Source organism: Anastrepha obliqua, chromosome 1, assembly GCF_027943255.1.
Source record: "Anastrepha obliqua isolate idAnaObli1 chromosome 1, idAnaObli1_1.0, whole genome shotgun sequence".
NCBI lineage: Eukaryota > Metazoa > Arthropoda > Insecta > Diptera > Tephritidae > Anastrepha > Anastrepha obliqua.
The window spans coordinates 97,829,126-97,845,787 of NC_072892.1; the positions used below are offsets into that span (position 1 = coordinate 97,829,126).

General features: G+C 36.8%; 2 protein-coding genes across 3 annotated transcripts in view; one reads left to right on the forward strand and one right to left on the reverse strand.

Moving 5' to 3' along the window:
• The first annotated feature begins 105 nt into the window (after positions 1 to 105).
• LOC129253092 (dipeptidyl peptidase 3) lies at positions 106 to 13,569 on the forward strand. 2 transcript variants are annotated; one of them, XM_054891336.1, is made up of 8 exons: positions 106 to 221; positions 10,366 to 10,399; positions 10,481 to 10,686; positions 10,751 to 11,054; positions 11,152 to 11,753; positions 11,812 to 12,101; positions 12,461 to 12,603; positions 12,660 to 13,569. In XM_054891336.1, exons 3-8 carry the CDS (start codon positions 10,511 to 10,513, stop codon positions 13,515 to 13,517), a joined length of 2,373 nt encoding a protein of 790 aa, XP_054747311.1. In that variant the 5' UTR covers positions 106 to 221; positions 10,366 to 10,399; positions 10,481 to 10,510; the 3' UTR covers positions 13,518 to 13,569. The 2 variants fall into 2 exon arrangements, with proteins under 2 accessions (XP_054747311.1, XP_054747312.1); XM_054891337.1 differs by lacking the exons at positions 10,366 to 10,399; positions 10,481 to 10,686.
• A 24-nt stretch (positions 13,570 to 13,593) lies between these two features.
• LOC129236110 (DNA polymerase alpha subunit B) overlaps positions 13,594 to 16,662 on the reverse strand; it is a 29,131-nt gene continuing 26,062 nt past the window's right edge. Inside the window, exons 5-7 of the mRNA XM_054870320.1 lie at positions 14,187 to 14,390; positions 13,923 to 14,106; positions 13,594 to 13,852 (exon numbers count right to left, since the gene is read on the reverse strand). Of these exons, the coding sequence (XP_054726295.1) occupies positions 13,706 to 13,852; positions 13,923 to 14,106; positions 14,187 to 14,390 (535 nt within the window). The 3' untranslated portion in view covers positions 13,594 to 13,705. The remainder of the gene's footprint in view (positions 13,853 to 13,922; positions 14,107 to 14,186; positions 14,391 to 16,662) is intronic.

Consider the following 16,662-nt stretch of genomic DNA (forward strand, 5'->3'; position numbering starts at 1 on the left):
TGCTAATTTAATCATCACGAGGCGCCAACTTTCTAAACTCTACTACTTTTTTTCGTTTAGCACAACGGGAACTCTAATTTTTGTCACATCAGCTGGATTTGCAAACTTGCTAGTCACCACATTCGTCTTTTTATCATTTAATTGAATATTTGTGGAAGTGAATGAAAAAGTGAAATTAGAAGACAAAGTCATAGTAAGAAATTTAAGGAATTATTATAAAGGTAATTTACACTCCTGAAGTCGTTGTTTGCAACTTAGCTAACTATAGAGTTCGTTCTACATATTTTATACAATATTACTTTTATATACGTATGGTATGTACTAATGCGATTTCTTCATATAATAGATGTTAACTTTATTGGATAATTTTGTTTTCCGATTCAATAGCTATTAAGTAATATGTAGTCTCAATGAACAGATCAAGTAAGCTAGCCGGCCGTCAAGTGATTCGTGCCATCTTTGAGATGCGCCCAACACGCATAACATTTTTATGTACATACATATGCACATAAATTATATTAGGCCGGTCCTATATGTGTACGTATGCAGATATAAATACTGGAAGTCGGCTCTTATGTAGAATGGCTCTTTTATAGAATGATGTATCTAAATTAGTCTAAGAAAATATTAACGGAACTAAAGAATGAATATATCGGCTGGGGTGAAAAAGGTCTAAAAAAGTTTGTTACTGTAGCATTCAGAATATCGCAAAAAAGTCAAGTCAACAACGATTCACTATTCAATTATTATTCAATTATATTTTTAATGAGCTGTAAACGATAAATGGGGCAAAATCTGATATTTTCGGTCATTATAATGGGTAATTCAGAGAGAACGTAGGTGGGAATCTCGGTGAAACACCAAAATTAAGAAAAAGTTATTTTTTAAGTCTGGTCGCCCTTCGCCAGGCAATGGGAAACCTCCGAGAGTATTTCTGCCATTAAAAACCTCATAAAAAATATCTACCGTTCGGAGTCCGCTTGAAACTGTAGGTCCCTCCATTTGTGAAACAACATCAAGACGCATGTTACAAATTGGAGGAGGAGTTCGGCCAAACACGCAAAAACAGTGTACGCGCCAATTATGTATATACATAATTGTCCAACAAAGTTTGGAATAAAAAAGCGCTTCGAAAAAATGGCATAAGTAAAGAATACGCACCTTTTCGCAAGAAAAAAAAAAGAGGTTACATAGAATTTTTGTGCGCTAATTAAAAATTGGGAAGATGTCAAAAGCCAATTGTACACATTTGATAAACGTTAATACCACAAAAATACTTGACCTTTTGCATAACCAATTATAGTACTTGGGAGTTTTTGAAAAGTACAATCTTTGGGGCAAAATATGAAGTATCCAGTTACATCCAACGATTTTTTTAATTTGTCTAATAAAGTAATTTAAGTATAATTTAAAAAAATTATTAAACTAGCTTTCATTTCATATGCCATATGCCTACTTTGATTTCTACTGCGCTATGAAACCTTTATTGAACCAATTCCAGCAACGTAATTGAATGGACTGTAATGAATTTATATCATGTTTAAAAATCGAATACAAAAACCGTTTTATGTGAGTGTTCATAAACATTGTATTTTCTCAAAATCTTACACAAAAACTTGAGGTTCAGTCTCCGACTATCACTCAACGCGAACCGTTGTGATTTATCTAAGTGCGCATCTACATATATTCAGTGAGTAACTATCGATGACCACAAAATGGTAAAACTCACAAAACAAAAGAACAATCAAGCAAAACAATAACAGCATACTAAATCGTGAAACAAACAAACAACAATAACACAAAACCCAAACAAACGTGCAGCTGCACTATCAACAACTAAAAACTAAACAAGGGACAAACTAAAATAACAATTACACAAGCGATAACAGAAACAAAGTAGAAAAATTGGCGATCCACCAGATCGAGGAAAAGCGAACAACCAGCTCGTTTTCACAACCAACAAAAACAAAACACTGAAAAATAATTCTAATTCACCCAAGTACCTAGTAATATCAAGAATTGACAATACAGAACCGCTAGCAAAAGCATCACCCTTCCTAATAAAAAAGGTTATCGACTCAGTGTACCGCATACGAGGAAGTAGAATTGTGTAAAAAAATAAAAAGTGGAAATATCTTAATAAAAACAAAAACTCATGTTCAAGCAACAAAATTAATTACACTAACATCATTTACACCCACCATAAAAGTTGCGTTATTTTTTCAAGGGAGTTGAAAGGTATACCAGAAGACATAATTAAAGACGAACTCAAACACCAAAACGTAAGTGATGTAAGGAAAATAATGAAAAAAAAATCGATCAAAGTTTAGTCGAAACGGATTTACTAATCATCACGTTCGACCATCCTACACTGCCAAACGACCTACTTATCGGCTACGAAAAAGTAAAGCTAAGACCATACATCCCACTTCCCCTCCGATGCACCAAATGCTTAAGATACGGTAATTCACAAAAAGTATGCAATAACACTCAAGTATGCGTAAACTGTGCAAAAGCCTCCCCTACCGACCCTGAACTAAATGAAAAGTGCACCAACGCCACTGCCTGCAGCAGTTGCATTCACCAAGGTATCAACAACACAAACCACAATGCCTTGGACAAAACATGTCCAATATTCATAAATGAAAGGGAAATCCAAGCCATTATAACACTAGAAAAAGTAGATAGACGAAAAGCAATCACTACATACGAAGAACGTCACCCACAAAACACATATGCAAAAAAGTCAGCAATTATACCTATATCACTTCTAGCACACTCCACAACTCAAACACCAATAACAACCAGAACACCAAGAATTGACAAAACGCAAACAACCAGCTCCAGCAACACCAACGATAATCCATCACACTTATCAAACTTACCACATAATTCGCCTCCACCACATACGTCGGTCTCCACGCAAAGAGAAAAAACTGACTACTCAGATGTCTTACTCAACAGCACCATTACGCCGGGAAATACCATACAAAAAATTGTGAAAGAAAACAAAATCAGAATCTTGCCAAAAAATATCTCCAATAAAACAAAAAACGAGTTATTATAAAAAAGAAAAATAAGACAACGAAAAGAGCCAAGCGCAGCACAAGCACAGCTACTTTAAATACAAATAACGGCGATTCAGAATCTTCTGAATCAATGGCAACAGACTAAACAACAAATAGAGTATACAGGGTTGGCCATATTAAACTGACCCATGTGATTATTAAAAAAATATGGAAAAAGAAACATTTTTTTGTGTTTCATTGTGAAAAACATTTAATTTAGTTCAAGGAGATTCGTTTACATCACTTTTTGAATATGATATCGCGCAAGTGGTCGCCCTTAGCTCGTATAGCGTAATGTGCCCGTTTTTCGGCGTTTTCCATAGTTTTGGCCAGCGTCTCGGCCGATATGGCGGCTATTTTCCGTCGGATATTGGCCTTAAGTGCGCCTAGTGTCTTTGGCTTGTTGACGTAAACCTTAGATTTCAAATAGCCCCAAAGAAAAAAGTCCGGTGGCGTCAAATCCGGTGATCGTGGCGGCCAGTCAAAATCGCCGCTTTTTGATATCAAACGGCCAGGGAACAAAGTCTTCAATAAGTTGACGGTGGCTCGTGCTGTGTGTGGTGGTGCGCCATCTTGCTGAAACCAGAAGTGCTCCATACCATTTTCACGAACAATCGGCATCACAAAATCGGTTATCATGGCCCGATAACGCTCTTGATTGACGGTCAATGGTTGGTGTTGACCATTTTCAAAGAAAAACGGCCCAATGACCATATCAGCGCAAATGCCACACCAGACTGTAACTTTTTGGTCGTGGAGAGGTACCTCTTCAATAATTTGAGGGTTTTCAGTGACGTAGAAACGGCAATTTTGCTTATTTACGGTTCCGTTCAAGGAGAAATGGGCCTCATCACTCATAATGATTTGATGCCAAAAATCCTCATCAGTTTGGGCCATTCGGACGACAAAATTGGCATATTCCAAGCGACGAGGCTTGTCGGCCGGCAACAGTTGTTGATTTAGTTGTATTTTGTACGGGAATATCCCCAAATCCAAACGAATGATACGTCGTAGAGTGGTCCGAGGGATGTCCAACTGAGCAGAACGACGATTACCTGACGTTCGCGGCGATGACTCGATACTGGCTCGTACGGCCGCGATATTTTCGTTAGATCGTCTTGGCCGCTTTTTATTTGGACGTCGGGTATTAGCCACAGTGCCGGAAGACAAAAATCTTTTGTGCATTTGCTTGATTGCGTTCTTTGACGGCGCACTTTTCACTTTATTTTTTTTTCTCCACGCACGTTGCGTTTTTACAATCGAGAAGGAATTTTGAATGTACAGCTGAACAATTTCAGCGCGTTCTATTGGGGTGTACTGTTTCATGGTATAAATCTCCTTCGACTGACGCTTCCAACGCGGTATGTCATTAGCTGATCTGAAATTACAGTAAAAAGTTATAGGGTTACTCAATGGGTCAGTTTAATATGGCCAACCCTGTACATATACCAATTATTCTCACATAAACACACACATAAGTACAGAAGGGAGCGTGTCATTATTCTGTATTACAAAATTCTGGGTGACAAAATTCTGTAAATTGCAAAAAAAACCTGCTTTTTAAAATTCTGCTTTTTTAAAATTCTGCTTTTTAAAATTCTGCTTTCCAAAATTCTGCTTTTTCAAAATTCTGCATGTTTAATGCGAAAAATTCTGCTTTATTCAAGTTTTGTGATTTTCGTCATACAAGAAGTAACAAAATAAACATTTATTCCATAAATATACATATGTATATGTTTAACACGTTCACGCCGGCGCTGTTATTCATGGTCTTCGCCCACAGACGGCAATGTTTACATCTTTTCGCTCTATCGGAAGCGATTGCAGGTTATATAAAACGAAATTTTTTCATAAGGATAGTCGTTTATGGCTTCTCATCTCATAGGTACCGTCTAATAAAGTACACGCCTCCCCATGAAGCAGTCTTGTGCGGGCCACTGGTGGTACACGCCGCCCCATGAAGCAATCTTGTGCGGGCCACCGGTGGTACGCGCCGGCGTGAACGTGTTAAGCGATAACAATATTTTAGTTTAGCCAATTACAATATTTTTTGGAATTCTTTTTAAATATGTAGTGTGACTTAATTTATTTCGCAGCTGTTCGTTTTTTTTTAGAAGAGTTCTATGCAAAAATACTGTGGATTGCGTAGCCGGAGTTGGACTGATGAGGGTTATTTTTTTGAAGCGCGGCCGAAGGCCGCCCACGCGAAAAGGAGTTCTACGCAAAAATACGGTGGATTGCGTAGCCGGAGTCGGACTGATGAGGATTATTTTTTTGAAGCGCGGCCGAAGGCCGCCCACGCGAAAAGGAGTTCGTCGCAAAAATACTGTGGATTCTATCGAAACTGAAGAAAAAATTATTATTATTATTATTATTTTTTATTTAATATCTCGAATAATGATAAAAAATAATAATAATAATAAATTAAATAATTACATTACCTCTTTAACATTGTAAACATTATATTTTAATACAGAATTATGTAATACAGAATTTCGTAATACAGAATTTTGTAATACAGAATTTTGAAGCAGAATCTTAAAAAAGAAGAATTTTAAAAAGCAGAATTTTAAAAAGCAGAATTTTGTTTTTAGAATTTTGTACATACAGAATTTCGACACCAACCCGTACAGAATCTATACATAGGAATTTATAAATAAGCAAACGCAACCACAAAAAAATACATATATAATATTTACACTATAATTCCATTTGATATGACATTTCAAATATTGCAATGAAATGTGAACGGTTATATAAGCGGTTACTTAAAAACATACAAACCACAAATTATATCTATACAAGAAATCCACACTCCCTCAAACTTCCAAAATATGCCTATCCCCAACAAATTTTTCCCCTGTATTCCTACAACTCAAATCTGCCATATGGTGGAGTAGCCCTTCTTGTACATAAATCCATCCAACACCAAATTCTATCAACAAGTAAAGATTTCGACAAGGTAACATTGGAAATTTATTCTTTAAGGAAATTCCTAATTACATCAGAATACATTCCGCTCTCCTCCAACTTTAAGACACACAGCTTAGAAAACGTATTTAACTAAACACAGGACTCTCACATTATTACAGGAGACTTTAACAGCAGGCACCAAGACTGGCGCTCGCACAAAAATAACCGAATGGGTAACATACTAGCAAACTTCATCAACCAATTCAACTATATACTTTTAAATGAAAAATCTCTCACTCACCTTTCTACACATAACACGCTCACTCACCTCGACTTGACTTTCTGCTCTCCTGACCTCGCCGCACATGCGGAATGGAAGATCTCAGACGACTTAAATGGAAGCGACCACTTTCCGATTATTATTTCCGACGAGAAATCTCTCGCAAACACTCTTCATGTCCAAATTCCAAGTCAATATGCGAATTGGTCACTATTCGAAAGAAGATGTACCCACTACAAGTCAATCAGACCTATTAGCCATCCGAAGCCTCCAACCTGAAAAAAAGTTTACTACAATCAGTTAACGAATCAATCCCTCAAACAAAACCCCACAACAAAGTGAAAACTGTCCCTTTGTGGAATAGCCACCTTACTAACCTAAAAGCGAAAAAATAGACTATTCAACATATTTAGAAGAAATATGACTTACTAAAATCTCCTTAACTACAAGAAAGTAAATTCCAAATTAAAACGCGAAATAGAGACAACCAAACAGTTATCGATACAGAAATTGACAGAAGACATACATCACAATACGCCCACAAAAACCATCTGGACAAACATTAGACGATTTTGTGGATACAAATCATCTCATGGTATTCACTGCCTACAATCGGACAAAAATCCAAGCCAGATGTATACAAATCCCAAAGACATCGCCAATTGCAAATGCACAATCTTATCGCATGAAATAAACCTCCAGCCAAGCAATGAATTAAGAGTACTAGTTGTCATATTTAACAAAAGATACATGTGGATCTCCCACATAGATTTAATGAGCACAGCACTGATAATACAACTTAATGTTATAAAGTGCTTGGCCTCTCCAAAGCTTAATTCTGATACCCAAACTTTACTCACATTGGTTAAAACGCTACTCATTCCGAAAATAAATTATGGTATTTTTTTGTACGGGTTCGGCTCAAGCTCACAGTTGAAAAAAATCAAAACAATACTCAATTCAGCTATAAGAACTGTCCTGGGGGCACTGCGCTCCACTCGGTTGGTAGAAAATCAGAGAGACTTGACCACGGCAAGGTTATTTAAAACAATTTTTGCATCAAAACACAACCCTCTCCATAACATCGCCCAAAACTACAAGAAAAGAAAATACATACCCAAACAAGAGCCAGCCATAGGTAAAATATTAAACCTCAGTTCGAAACTCAATCTACCTACAAAACATCCACAACTTGCCTTCCTGGATACTAAACCCTAAAGCAATTAATACTACCCTAAGTAACTTAAACAAAAACAACACGAACCCAATCCAGTATCAAACAAATTTTTACGAAATTAAAGGGAAATACCACAACTATACCTGCATCGACACAGACGGATCTAAGATCGACAACAATACTACATACAGCATAACCTCACAAAACGAAGTTATAAAAATGTCAAACCTACCAAGCTCAACATACTCTGCAGAAATTATAGCCTGATTCCCTCTCGGCCATCAACTCAATAGCAAACATATACAACTACGATCACTATCCAACCACCATTAGAAACAGTATGATAGCGAAATACCCTAAAATCAAACTAATTTCGGTGCCGGGACACGCCAACATAACCGAAAATTAATTCGCTGACTACACCGCCAAACAAGCACATTAAACACCAACACTAATGACAGATAACTTCAACTTAACCGACATTAAAAAACATATAAAAAAACATTTCGATAACAAACAGCACCATACATGGAACTGAACTAATAACTGGTACCAACAGGTAAACAATACAAAAACCCACATAACGGGCTTTATAAAAAATAATAAAAATAGGGTGACCCGACTAGACGTCATAAAGTTCGGACGTCTTCGGCTAGGGCATACAAAGACTACACATGGGCATTTCATGACCAACACCAACCCAACTACGTGCACGTGCAACCCGGACGTAATATGTACCATACCCCATATCCTCCTTCTTTGCCTACTATACATCGCCCGCAGAAGACAAATCTTCAGCAAATCAAATCCAATGACGCATCTATTTTCCCCAACCTCCGATTCAATATCTTTAATAACCAAATTCCTGAAAATAACCAACCTATACCATAGAATTTAAGACACAATACAAAAGAACTCCATATACACAGTTTAAGCGTAGGGCCTCGACGCTATCGCTTTATGTTAAAATTTGCTTATAAAATTTACTCTTTAAGTAAATTTTTAAAATAAATAAAATAAAATATGTAAATAACTTGAGGTTGCTTACATCAAAGCAATTTACATTACTTTTCCAAGGCATCAGTCGTAGTCGAATGAGTGAGCGTGACAATCATTCGGTAGTGCCCGGGTTCGAAACCCCAGACATGAAACACCAAATGATAGAAAAGGAGTGTATTTCTACCATGAGAAACTCCTCATAAAAACACCATCTGCCGTTCGGATGCTAAAAAAGTGTAGGTCCTTCCATTTGTGGAAAAATATTAAGACACACACCACAAATTGGAGAGAACCCGGGCAAACACCGAACAAAGGATGGACGCGCATTCGGTATGGTTGATAGTTTAATTGATCTTCCGTTGTATAACCAAAAGTGCGTTGTGATTCTATAAATGCCAAAGGCAATCAAAAATTTAATTTTATAAAATATTAAAAAAAAGAGAAAAAAAAGTCATGTAAAGTCTACATTGCAACTGGAAACTTAATTTGAAAGTAAATAAAACATTCTGACCAAATAGCACAAAATACTATTTAATTCAGCAGAAGCTTAGCTTAAAATTAAATATAATTATTTTAATATTTATCAACTCTGAGAGAACAAAAAGGAATGGATTCAAAATTTTCAATAATATCGAAATGTAAAAGTACAAGCCTAGCGTACGCTTGTTTTTGCATCTCAGTGTATGCCCATAAGTGCGTCTATAATCGTATATGAGAATTAGTCTGATAAAGTTTTATCACTTATATTATAGAATAAACAGTATAGTTGATTGCATTTATATAAGTATATTATTTTAAATGCTCTATTTTTGAATTTATGCACCTTGCAATTTTGCAAGCCAGAATTTAAAAGAAAGTTGAGTGTGAATTTTTTTTAATAAATTCTATGCATTCATTACAGTATATGCATATATCATATCTCAAGAAAATTGAGCGATATTATATATATATGTAATTGTACAGTTTTAAGCCGACTCCGAACGCCAGATATTTTTTATGAGGAGCTTTTTCATGGCAGAAATACACTCGGAGGTCTACCATTGCCTGCAGTGAGTCGACCGCTATTAGAAAACACTTGTTTCACGAAGATTCGAGCCACCGTACTCCGAATTCACGCAATTCAATTTATTTATGTTTTGATAAAGAACTTCATCGAACATTTTATTAGGAGGGTTGCCGTTTATATTTTGCACATGTGTAATTCGATATTTTTATCGAACAGTTTGGTGTTTCTTTAGTATAAACTTACCTATGTCGTTTTCACTTACGAGCTTTATTTGTTCTTTTTTTAGTGAGTTGAAAAATTCACTTGGTACTAACTCGTGGAGATTTTCGTGCGATGATTTATCACTATTTTCCACATGGACGAGTTTATTCCAAAAAAAGTTGTTCGCGGAAGAAGCACCTTTGTTTTTTCGGAAAATCTGATCATGTCACAACTAAACAACTAGAACACTTAAAACAGTTAATTCTAAGTGGTTTACAATCGTGTGCTTACCAGAAGTTTTCGGAGAATTAAGGAAAACCGAATCATCCTTCAAGAGAGTTTTTGATCGCTCAGAAGGTCGAATTAAAGGGATCTCCGCCTTACAGCACTGATTTGGCGCCTAATTATTTCGTTTTGTTCCCGAATATCAACTGTTCCGAAGCCTGAAGAAACTGTTGAAACCTTTCAACAGCTCGTTTTGGAGGTATCCACTTCTGAGTGGCCAAAGTTCTTTGAAAATTGGTTGAAGCAAATGCAGAACCAATGGGAATATTTTGAAAAACAATAAAAACATTTTCATTATTGTTAGGCATCCCTCATAAACTTGCCAATAAGTTGAATGCATTCCTTTTGTGTTAACAAAGCTCACCCACCGATTTATTTGCATCCGTTTTCGTTATATTTTCCAAATTGCTAACGCAAATTTTTTCAATAATTTCAGTTCATGCTCTCTTCAGAAAAGAAAGAGTATAAATGTAAGTAAATGCTTTGTTTTACTTATTGCCGTGTGCTATTAAATTTATACCAAACGTTTTAATCCACTCATTTATTTTCAGTTCAGAAAATTGAGATTACTAGACATAGATATGTTTAGTTTTAGAAGAATTTTACTGACTCACAAGAAACTTCGTTTGATCTGTACACAGCTACCCGCTTTTAAAATAAACTGGGAATATGTGGGAAATTCGGGGAACGTTCGAAATTTTAGTAATTTACTATTGAGAAGAAAATTTACCCTTAGTACAAATAAATCTAATTTAAGGTATAATTCGTTTGTTTAAGTACATCATGTGATTTAATCGAGATTAAAATTTTTCAAATTTCAGTTTCACCAATTCAGTTATTCGTAATATGTCTTCCGCCAACACTGCCCATTTTGTTTTGCCCAATACGCAGCCGATTGCAGATTTGGAGTGCAAAAATGCCTTTTCGGGTCTAACTGACAAGGAAAAACTCTACGCGCACTACTTCAGTAAAGCGTCGTGGACCGGTGGCCTCATCGCGCTGATACAATCTAGTCCGGAGGCGCCATTGATATTCTCAGTCCTACATCGTATTTTCGTTGCTGAGCCATTGGAGGAGCTGAAAACGAAAGCTTTGGCTAATGGCATAACCGAAGATGAATTTACGGTAAGCTTTGAAATTTGTAATACGTGAGCATGGAAGAGCCTGAAATCTTTTTGAATCTTATACATTCTACGCGTATAACGATTTTATTTAATTTTAGGCATTCTTGGTTTACGCTTGTGGTGTATTTGCGAATGCTGGTAACTATAAAGGTATGGGTGATAGCAAAATCATTCCGAATTTGGATGAGAAGAAATTCGAAGAAATTGTTAAGGTGTCCTCAGCATATTCGAATGATAAGAATGTACCTGCTGCCTATAAGAAAGTCGCTCCACTCATATATGCATTGAAACCGCGCAATGAAATTTTGGGTTTTGCTCCAAATGGTATAACCACATATTGGTCAGACAACTGTACAAAGGAAGATGCTGATATTGTCAATGAATGGTTGACCTCGAAGCGTATTGAACCCTATATGTGTCGTACATTAAAGGTGGTGGAAAACGGTGAAACCATTTATGATATCAAGCTGGGATCGGTAGAGACTTCCGATAAGGATGGTATTACTTTACCATTAGAAAGTTATAAAGGCAATAATTTTCGTGTGACACGTGGTGACTATCAAAAGTTACTGCAGGGTGTTAATAAAAATTTAGAGGAAGCAAAAAAGTATGCGGCAAATGAGAATGAACAGAAAATGATTGAGCATTATATTAAATCATTCCAAGAGGGTTCACTGGCTGACCATAAGGATGGTTCAAGGTACGTTTGTGAGCCAACTGATGACACGAATAAAAAAATGAAATCTGTTTATACATAGGTGGTGGATTAAAGATAAGGGACCAGTTATCGAAACTTATATTGGATTCATTGAAACGTATCGCGATCCAGCAGGTGGACGTGCTGAATTCGAGGGCTTTGTTGCAATGGTGAATAAAGAAAGTTCTGCCAAATTCGCCGAATTGGTAAATCGTGCCGAGAAGCTATTAGAATATTTGCCTTGGACGGAGGCTTATGAAAAAGACACTTATTTGAAACCGGATTTTACATCGCTAGATGTGCTGACTTTTGCTGGCAGTGGAGTCCCGGCTGGAATCAACATTCCGAATTGTAAGCAACTGTTACATATTAGCTATGCATCAATTAAAAGAGATAGGAAAATTAAATTTTTAAAGTAATAACTAAGTTATTACACAATAAGTGAAATTTTTGATATTAACAGCTTAACCACAAAAAAAAAAAAAATAGCAATAGACTTACACAAACGTCCTTGAGACGTGCTTAGGCCTTCTTTCTCAATGTAGTTCTACAAACACTTTTATGCCGGTAGTTAGTTTGTGTAAGATTTTGTTTATGGCATCGCCTGCCGAAAGACGAACACAGCACATCCACTGGTATTTAAGTCATAAAATAAAAAGGGTACATTTGCTTCACCATATTTCATATATATTTGTTTTCTTTTTTTCTAGATGATGAGATTCGACAGGATGAAGGCTTTAAGAATGTTTCGCTCGGCAATGTGCTGGCGAATATTAACCGCAAAGATCCGATTCCATTCCTCTCTGAAGAGGATCAAGAGTTGATGAAGGAATACAAAGTAAAATCTTTCGAGGTATATCGTCGATTTGCAAGTACAAGAAAATATGCTAAAACACGTTTATTTGACAGGTGCAAGTGGGTCTGCACGAGCTGCTCGGCCATGGTAGTGGCAAACTTTTTCGCATAGATGAAAATGGAAAATTCAATTTTGATAAAAATAAGACGAAAAATCTTATTACTGAGGGGCCAATAGAATCGTGGTACTTACCAGGTGAAACTTATGACACGAAATTCGGCGCCATCGGCTCTTCCTATGAGGAATGCCGCGCTGAAGCTGTCGGTTTGTATCTATCGTTGAAAGAAGACATTTTGGAAATTTTCGGTTTCAAGGACCCTATTGAACAAGAGAAAATTATATATATCAACTGGTTAAGTTTAATTTGGAATGGCATGGGAGTTGCTTTGGAAATGTACAATCCCCAATCTAAACAATGGATGCAGGCCCATTCACGTGCTCGCTTTGTCATCATGAAGGTGCTTTTAGAAGCGGGTGAAGGTTTTGTCACCGTCGAGGAGACAGAGGAGGGCAAAAATTTACGTCTCACTGTTGATCGCACAAAAATACAGACTGTTGGCAGGAAGGCTATCGAAGAATTTTTGAGAAAACTGCAAGTTTACAAATCAACTGCTGATATTGCAGCGGCAACTAAAATGTATGAACACTATTCCGAGGTTAGTGAAGGTGGGTCACATCCATGGGCTAAGTGGCGTGACATTTGTCTTGCGCATAAGAAGCCACGCATAATCTTGGTACAGAGCAATACCCATGTGGAGAGTGAAAAGGTGAATTTGAAAACGTATGAAGCCACACACGAAGGCTACATCAAGTCGTGGGTGGATCGCTTCCCGGACACAGAAATCGATGATATTTTAGAAGAAATTGTAGAAGATGACAAGAAATACTTTCAAAGTGCCTTTGGAAATTGAACTAACTCTTAATTAAAATAAATATTTAAGTATATTTGTCAAACAATGAAAATTGCGAATGATTTATTTGTAATTTACATTTAATGAAGATTGCTGTTTTGTATTACAACAAATTATATATGTGACAAAGTAAAATTTGCATTTTTAGTGGAAATACTAAACTATTTTAAAATTATTTAGAAAAGGCTCTAAACCTTGCGTATTTGGCAGGCAACAAAGTTGTATATGTTTGTCTCCTCCTTAGTTGCTGGCGGCGTTATAACGAAACGTGCGAATGTACCGCCATTACTATCGGCCAAACGTCCGGGGTTAATAGCCAAACAATCGTTTACAACCTGTAATGTGCGCAAGAATTTTTTTTTAAGAACGGAACATATTTCTTATCATAGATGCTATGAAATTTACCCTTATGAAACACTTTTGATCACTCGGCAATATTAGTATGTTTGGAATTTGTTCGATTTTTGCATATCTGGCTGCTAAAAAGCTATCAAAGCTTACTTCGTCACAGGCTGACGGGTGTAAAGGATAAAATGAACCCTGATTGAAGAGATGGTTCACGATGCGCTTTACCTTATCGCCGGCATTGCTAGAAAATAAAGTAGTTATTGAATTAATGAAGCTGAAATTCCTGTTAATTAAAATATTAACAAATATTTTGAAACCTACAATGCCAACTCGTTAGAAATTATATGCTGCATTATATCTGTTGACGTCATTCCTACAACGATGCCATTTAAATCGATCATCGAGGGATCTGGTAAGACGTGCACATTCGGATATGTCCTTCGTAAAGAAATCGACATTGTGGGATAGACAGGTTCAGCATTGGCGTCTCTATGTGATGTGACAACTAAAATTTTTGTCATAGTCCTGTTAAAGATGGAAAAAATTTTATGAAATGAATATTCTGCATTTATAATACATACACATATACATATACATGTGTGTGTTTCATTTTTAGCTAAAATACTGTAAATATAAGACAATATCAATAATTTCAACCAGCATTGGATTATCTAAATTACACTGGTTTACAATGATTGTGCCCTTCAATTCGAATATGAAGTCAGATATTCAGAAAGTATATCGATTTTCGAGATATATGTAGCTTACATTTGTATTCTGAAAGAAGTGAGTTCACAAAGTTGCTATTATCTCCGAATGTAAAAATCGATTTAAAATTAATGGGAGACGAAATATTAATTGAGGGACCTACAGTTTCAAGCCGACTCCGAACGGCAGATATTTTTTATGAGGAGTTTTTTCATGGCAGAATTACACTCGAAGGTTTGCCATTGCCTGCTGAAGGGCGACCGCTATTAGAAAAAACCTTTTCTTTTCTTTTTTATAAGTAGTTTACAGAAAAATTGGAGTTTTGTAAATTTTGTTAAAACTGTTGCGTACAGACAGAAAATTCCATTTATTGTTCATTTATATAGGGTGATCAATTAAGAGGAGTTTTTTTCATTTGCGTTTTTTTTACAGATCGCGCGCGAGTAGTGGCAAACTGTCATCGTGGATTTGTTGAACAGCGTTTGGCATTTCATCATGGAAATACTCACACCGCAACAACGTCTACAAATTGTTCAACTGTATTAATATATGAAAATCAGCGTTCTGTGACAAATGTTTTTCGTGCGCTTAGACCGCATTATGGTCAACATAATCGGCCTGCCTTAAACACTATTCGACATACCATCAACAAATTTGAATCCGAATATTCATTGGTGGATAATTCTCGACCGAATAGACCACGTCCAGCAAGAAGCATTGAGAATATAGCGGCAGTAGCAGAGAGTGTACGTGAAAACCGCGATGAATCGATTCGGCACCGTTCTCAGCAATTTGGACTGTCGCATGGAACAACTTGGTCAATTTTACGGAAGGATCTTCATTTAAAAGCATACAAAATACAGCTCGTACAAGAACTAAAGCCAAATGACCTTCCTGCACGTCACCGTTTTGCTGATTGGGCTCTTGAAAAGATTGAAGAAGATCCGCTGTTTTCGAGCAAAATTTTGTTCAGCGATGAGGCGCATTTCTGGCTCAATGGTTACGTCAATAAGCAAAATTGCCGTATTTGGGATGAAGAGTAACCAGAACAGGTTCAAGAGTTACCTTTACACCCAGAGAAAACAACGGTCTGGTGTGGTTTATGGGCTGGTGGAATCATCGGTCCATATTTTTTCAAAAATGATGATGGCCGCAACGTAACTGTGAATGGTGCTCGCTACCGTACCATGATATCGGACTTTTTGCTACCTGAAATTGAATCTAATGATCTCTACGACATTTGGTTTCAACAAGACGGAGCCACTTGCCATACAGCTCGTGAAACAATGACTTTATTGAGAAGTCATTTCGGAGAGCAGCTGATTTCACGTTTAGGACCTGTGAGTTGGCCACCAAGATCTTGTGATATCACACCTTTGGACTTTTTTCTTTGGGGATTCGTGAAGTCCAAGGTCTATGCTGATAAACCAGCTACGATTGAAGCTCTGGAAGCCAACATTACGCGTGTTATTCACGACATACCAGTCGAAATGCTCGAACGAGTGATTGAAAATTGGACCTTCAGAATGGACCACCTTAAGCGTAGTTGCGGCCAACATTTGAATGAAGTCATATTCAAAAAGTAAATGTCAAAGAATGTCCTTTCAAATGATAAATAAAGGTTTTGAACATAATTTACATTTTTTTTTTTAACTATTGAAAAAAGCACCTGATGATTGATCACCCTATATTATGTTTTTCACATTTTGGATTTTTCCGAGTTGCTTGATTGCCGCCGTAGTTGATTGCCTTTGTGCTTGCAACGTTGGCAATCCATGCGGAATAATGGGCTACAGAAGAAAGAGTACGATCTATAGTGAGATCGTTCCCACGTATTTGTTTTAAGAGTCCACTAAAGTATGCGGCATCTGTCTACAAAAAAGTGTGCCTTTAAGCGGGCATTTATCTTGGAGCAAGTGGCTCGCTTAAATAAAGTCAAAGCGTAGCCTTGGGCGAGACATCTATCTTTAGACGACTACTGCGGCAGACGTCTTAAATGCTATGCTCTGAGGATGCCCCAAGGCATCCCGCACTTGGATGTCCGGTCCCTTAATGGGGTGCGTATTCTGCCAGGCTGGTTGATGTCCTC

Bases quoted from the DNA above. Each gene is read 5' to 3' on its own strand.
- LOC129253092 (XM_054891336.1), top strand. From the start codon at position 10,511: ATGTTTAGTTTTAGAAGAATTTTACTGACTCACAAGAAACTTCGTTTG. The intron at 10,687-10,750 runs GTATAATTCGTT...TTCAAATTTCAG, and splicing joins ACAAATAAATCTAATTTAAG to TTTCACCAATTCAGTTATTC. The intron at 11,055-11,151 runs GTAAGCTTTGAA...ATTTAATTTTAG, and splicing joins TAACCGAAGATGAATTTACG to GCATTCTTGGTTTACGCTTG.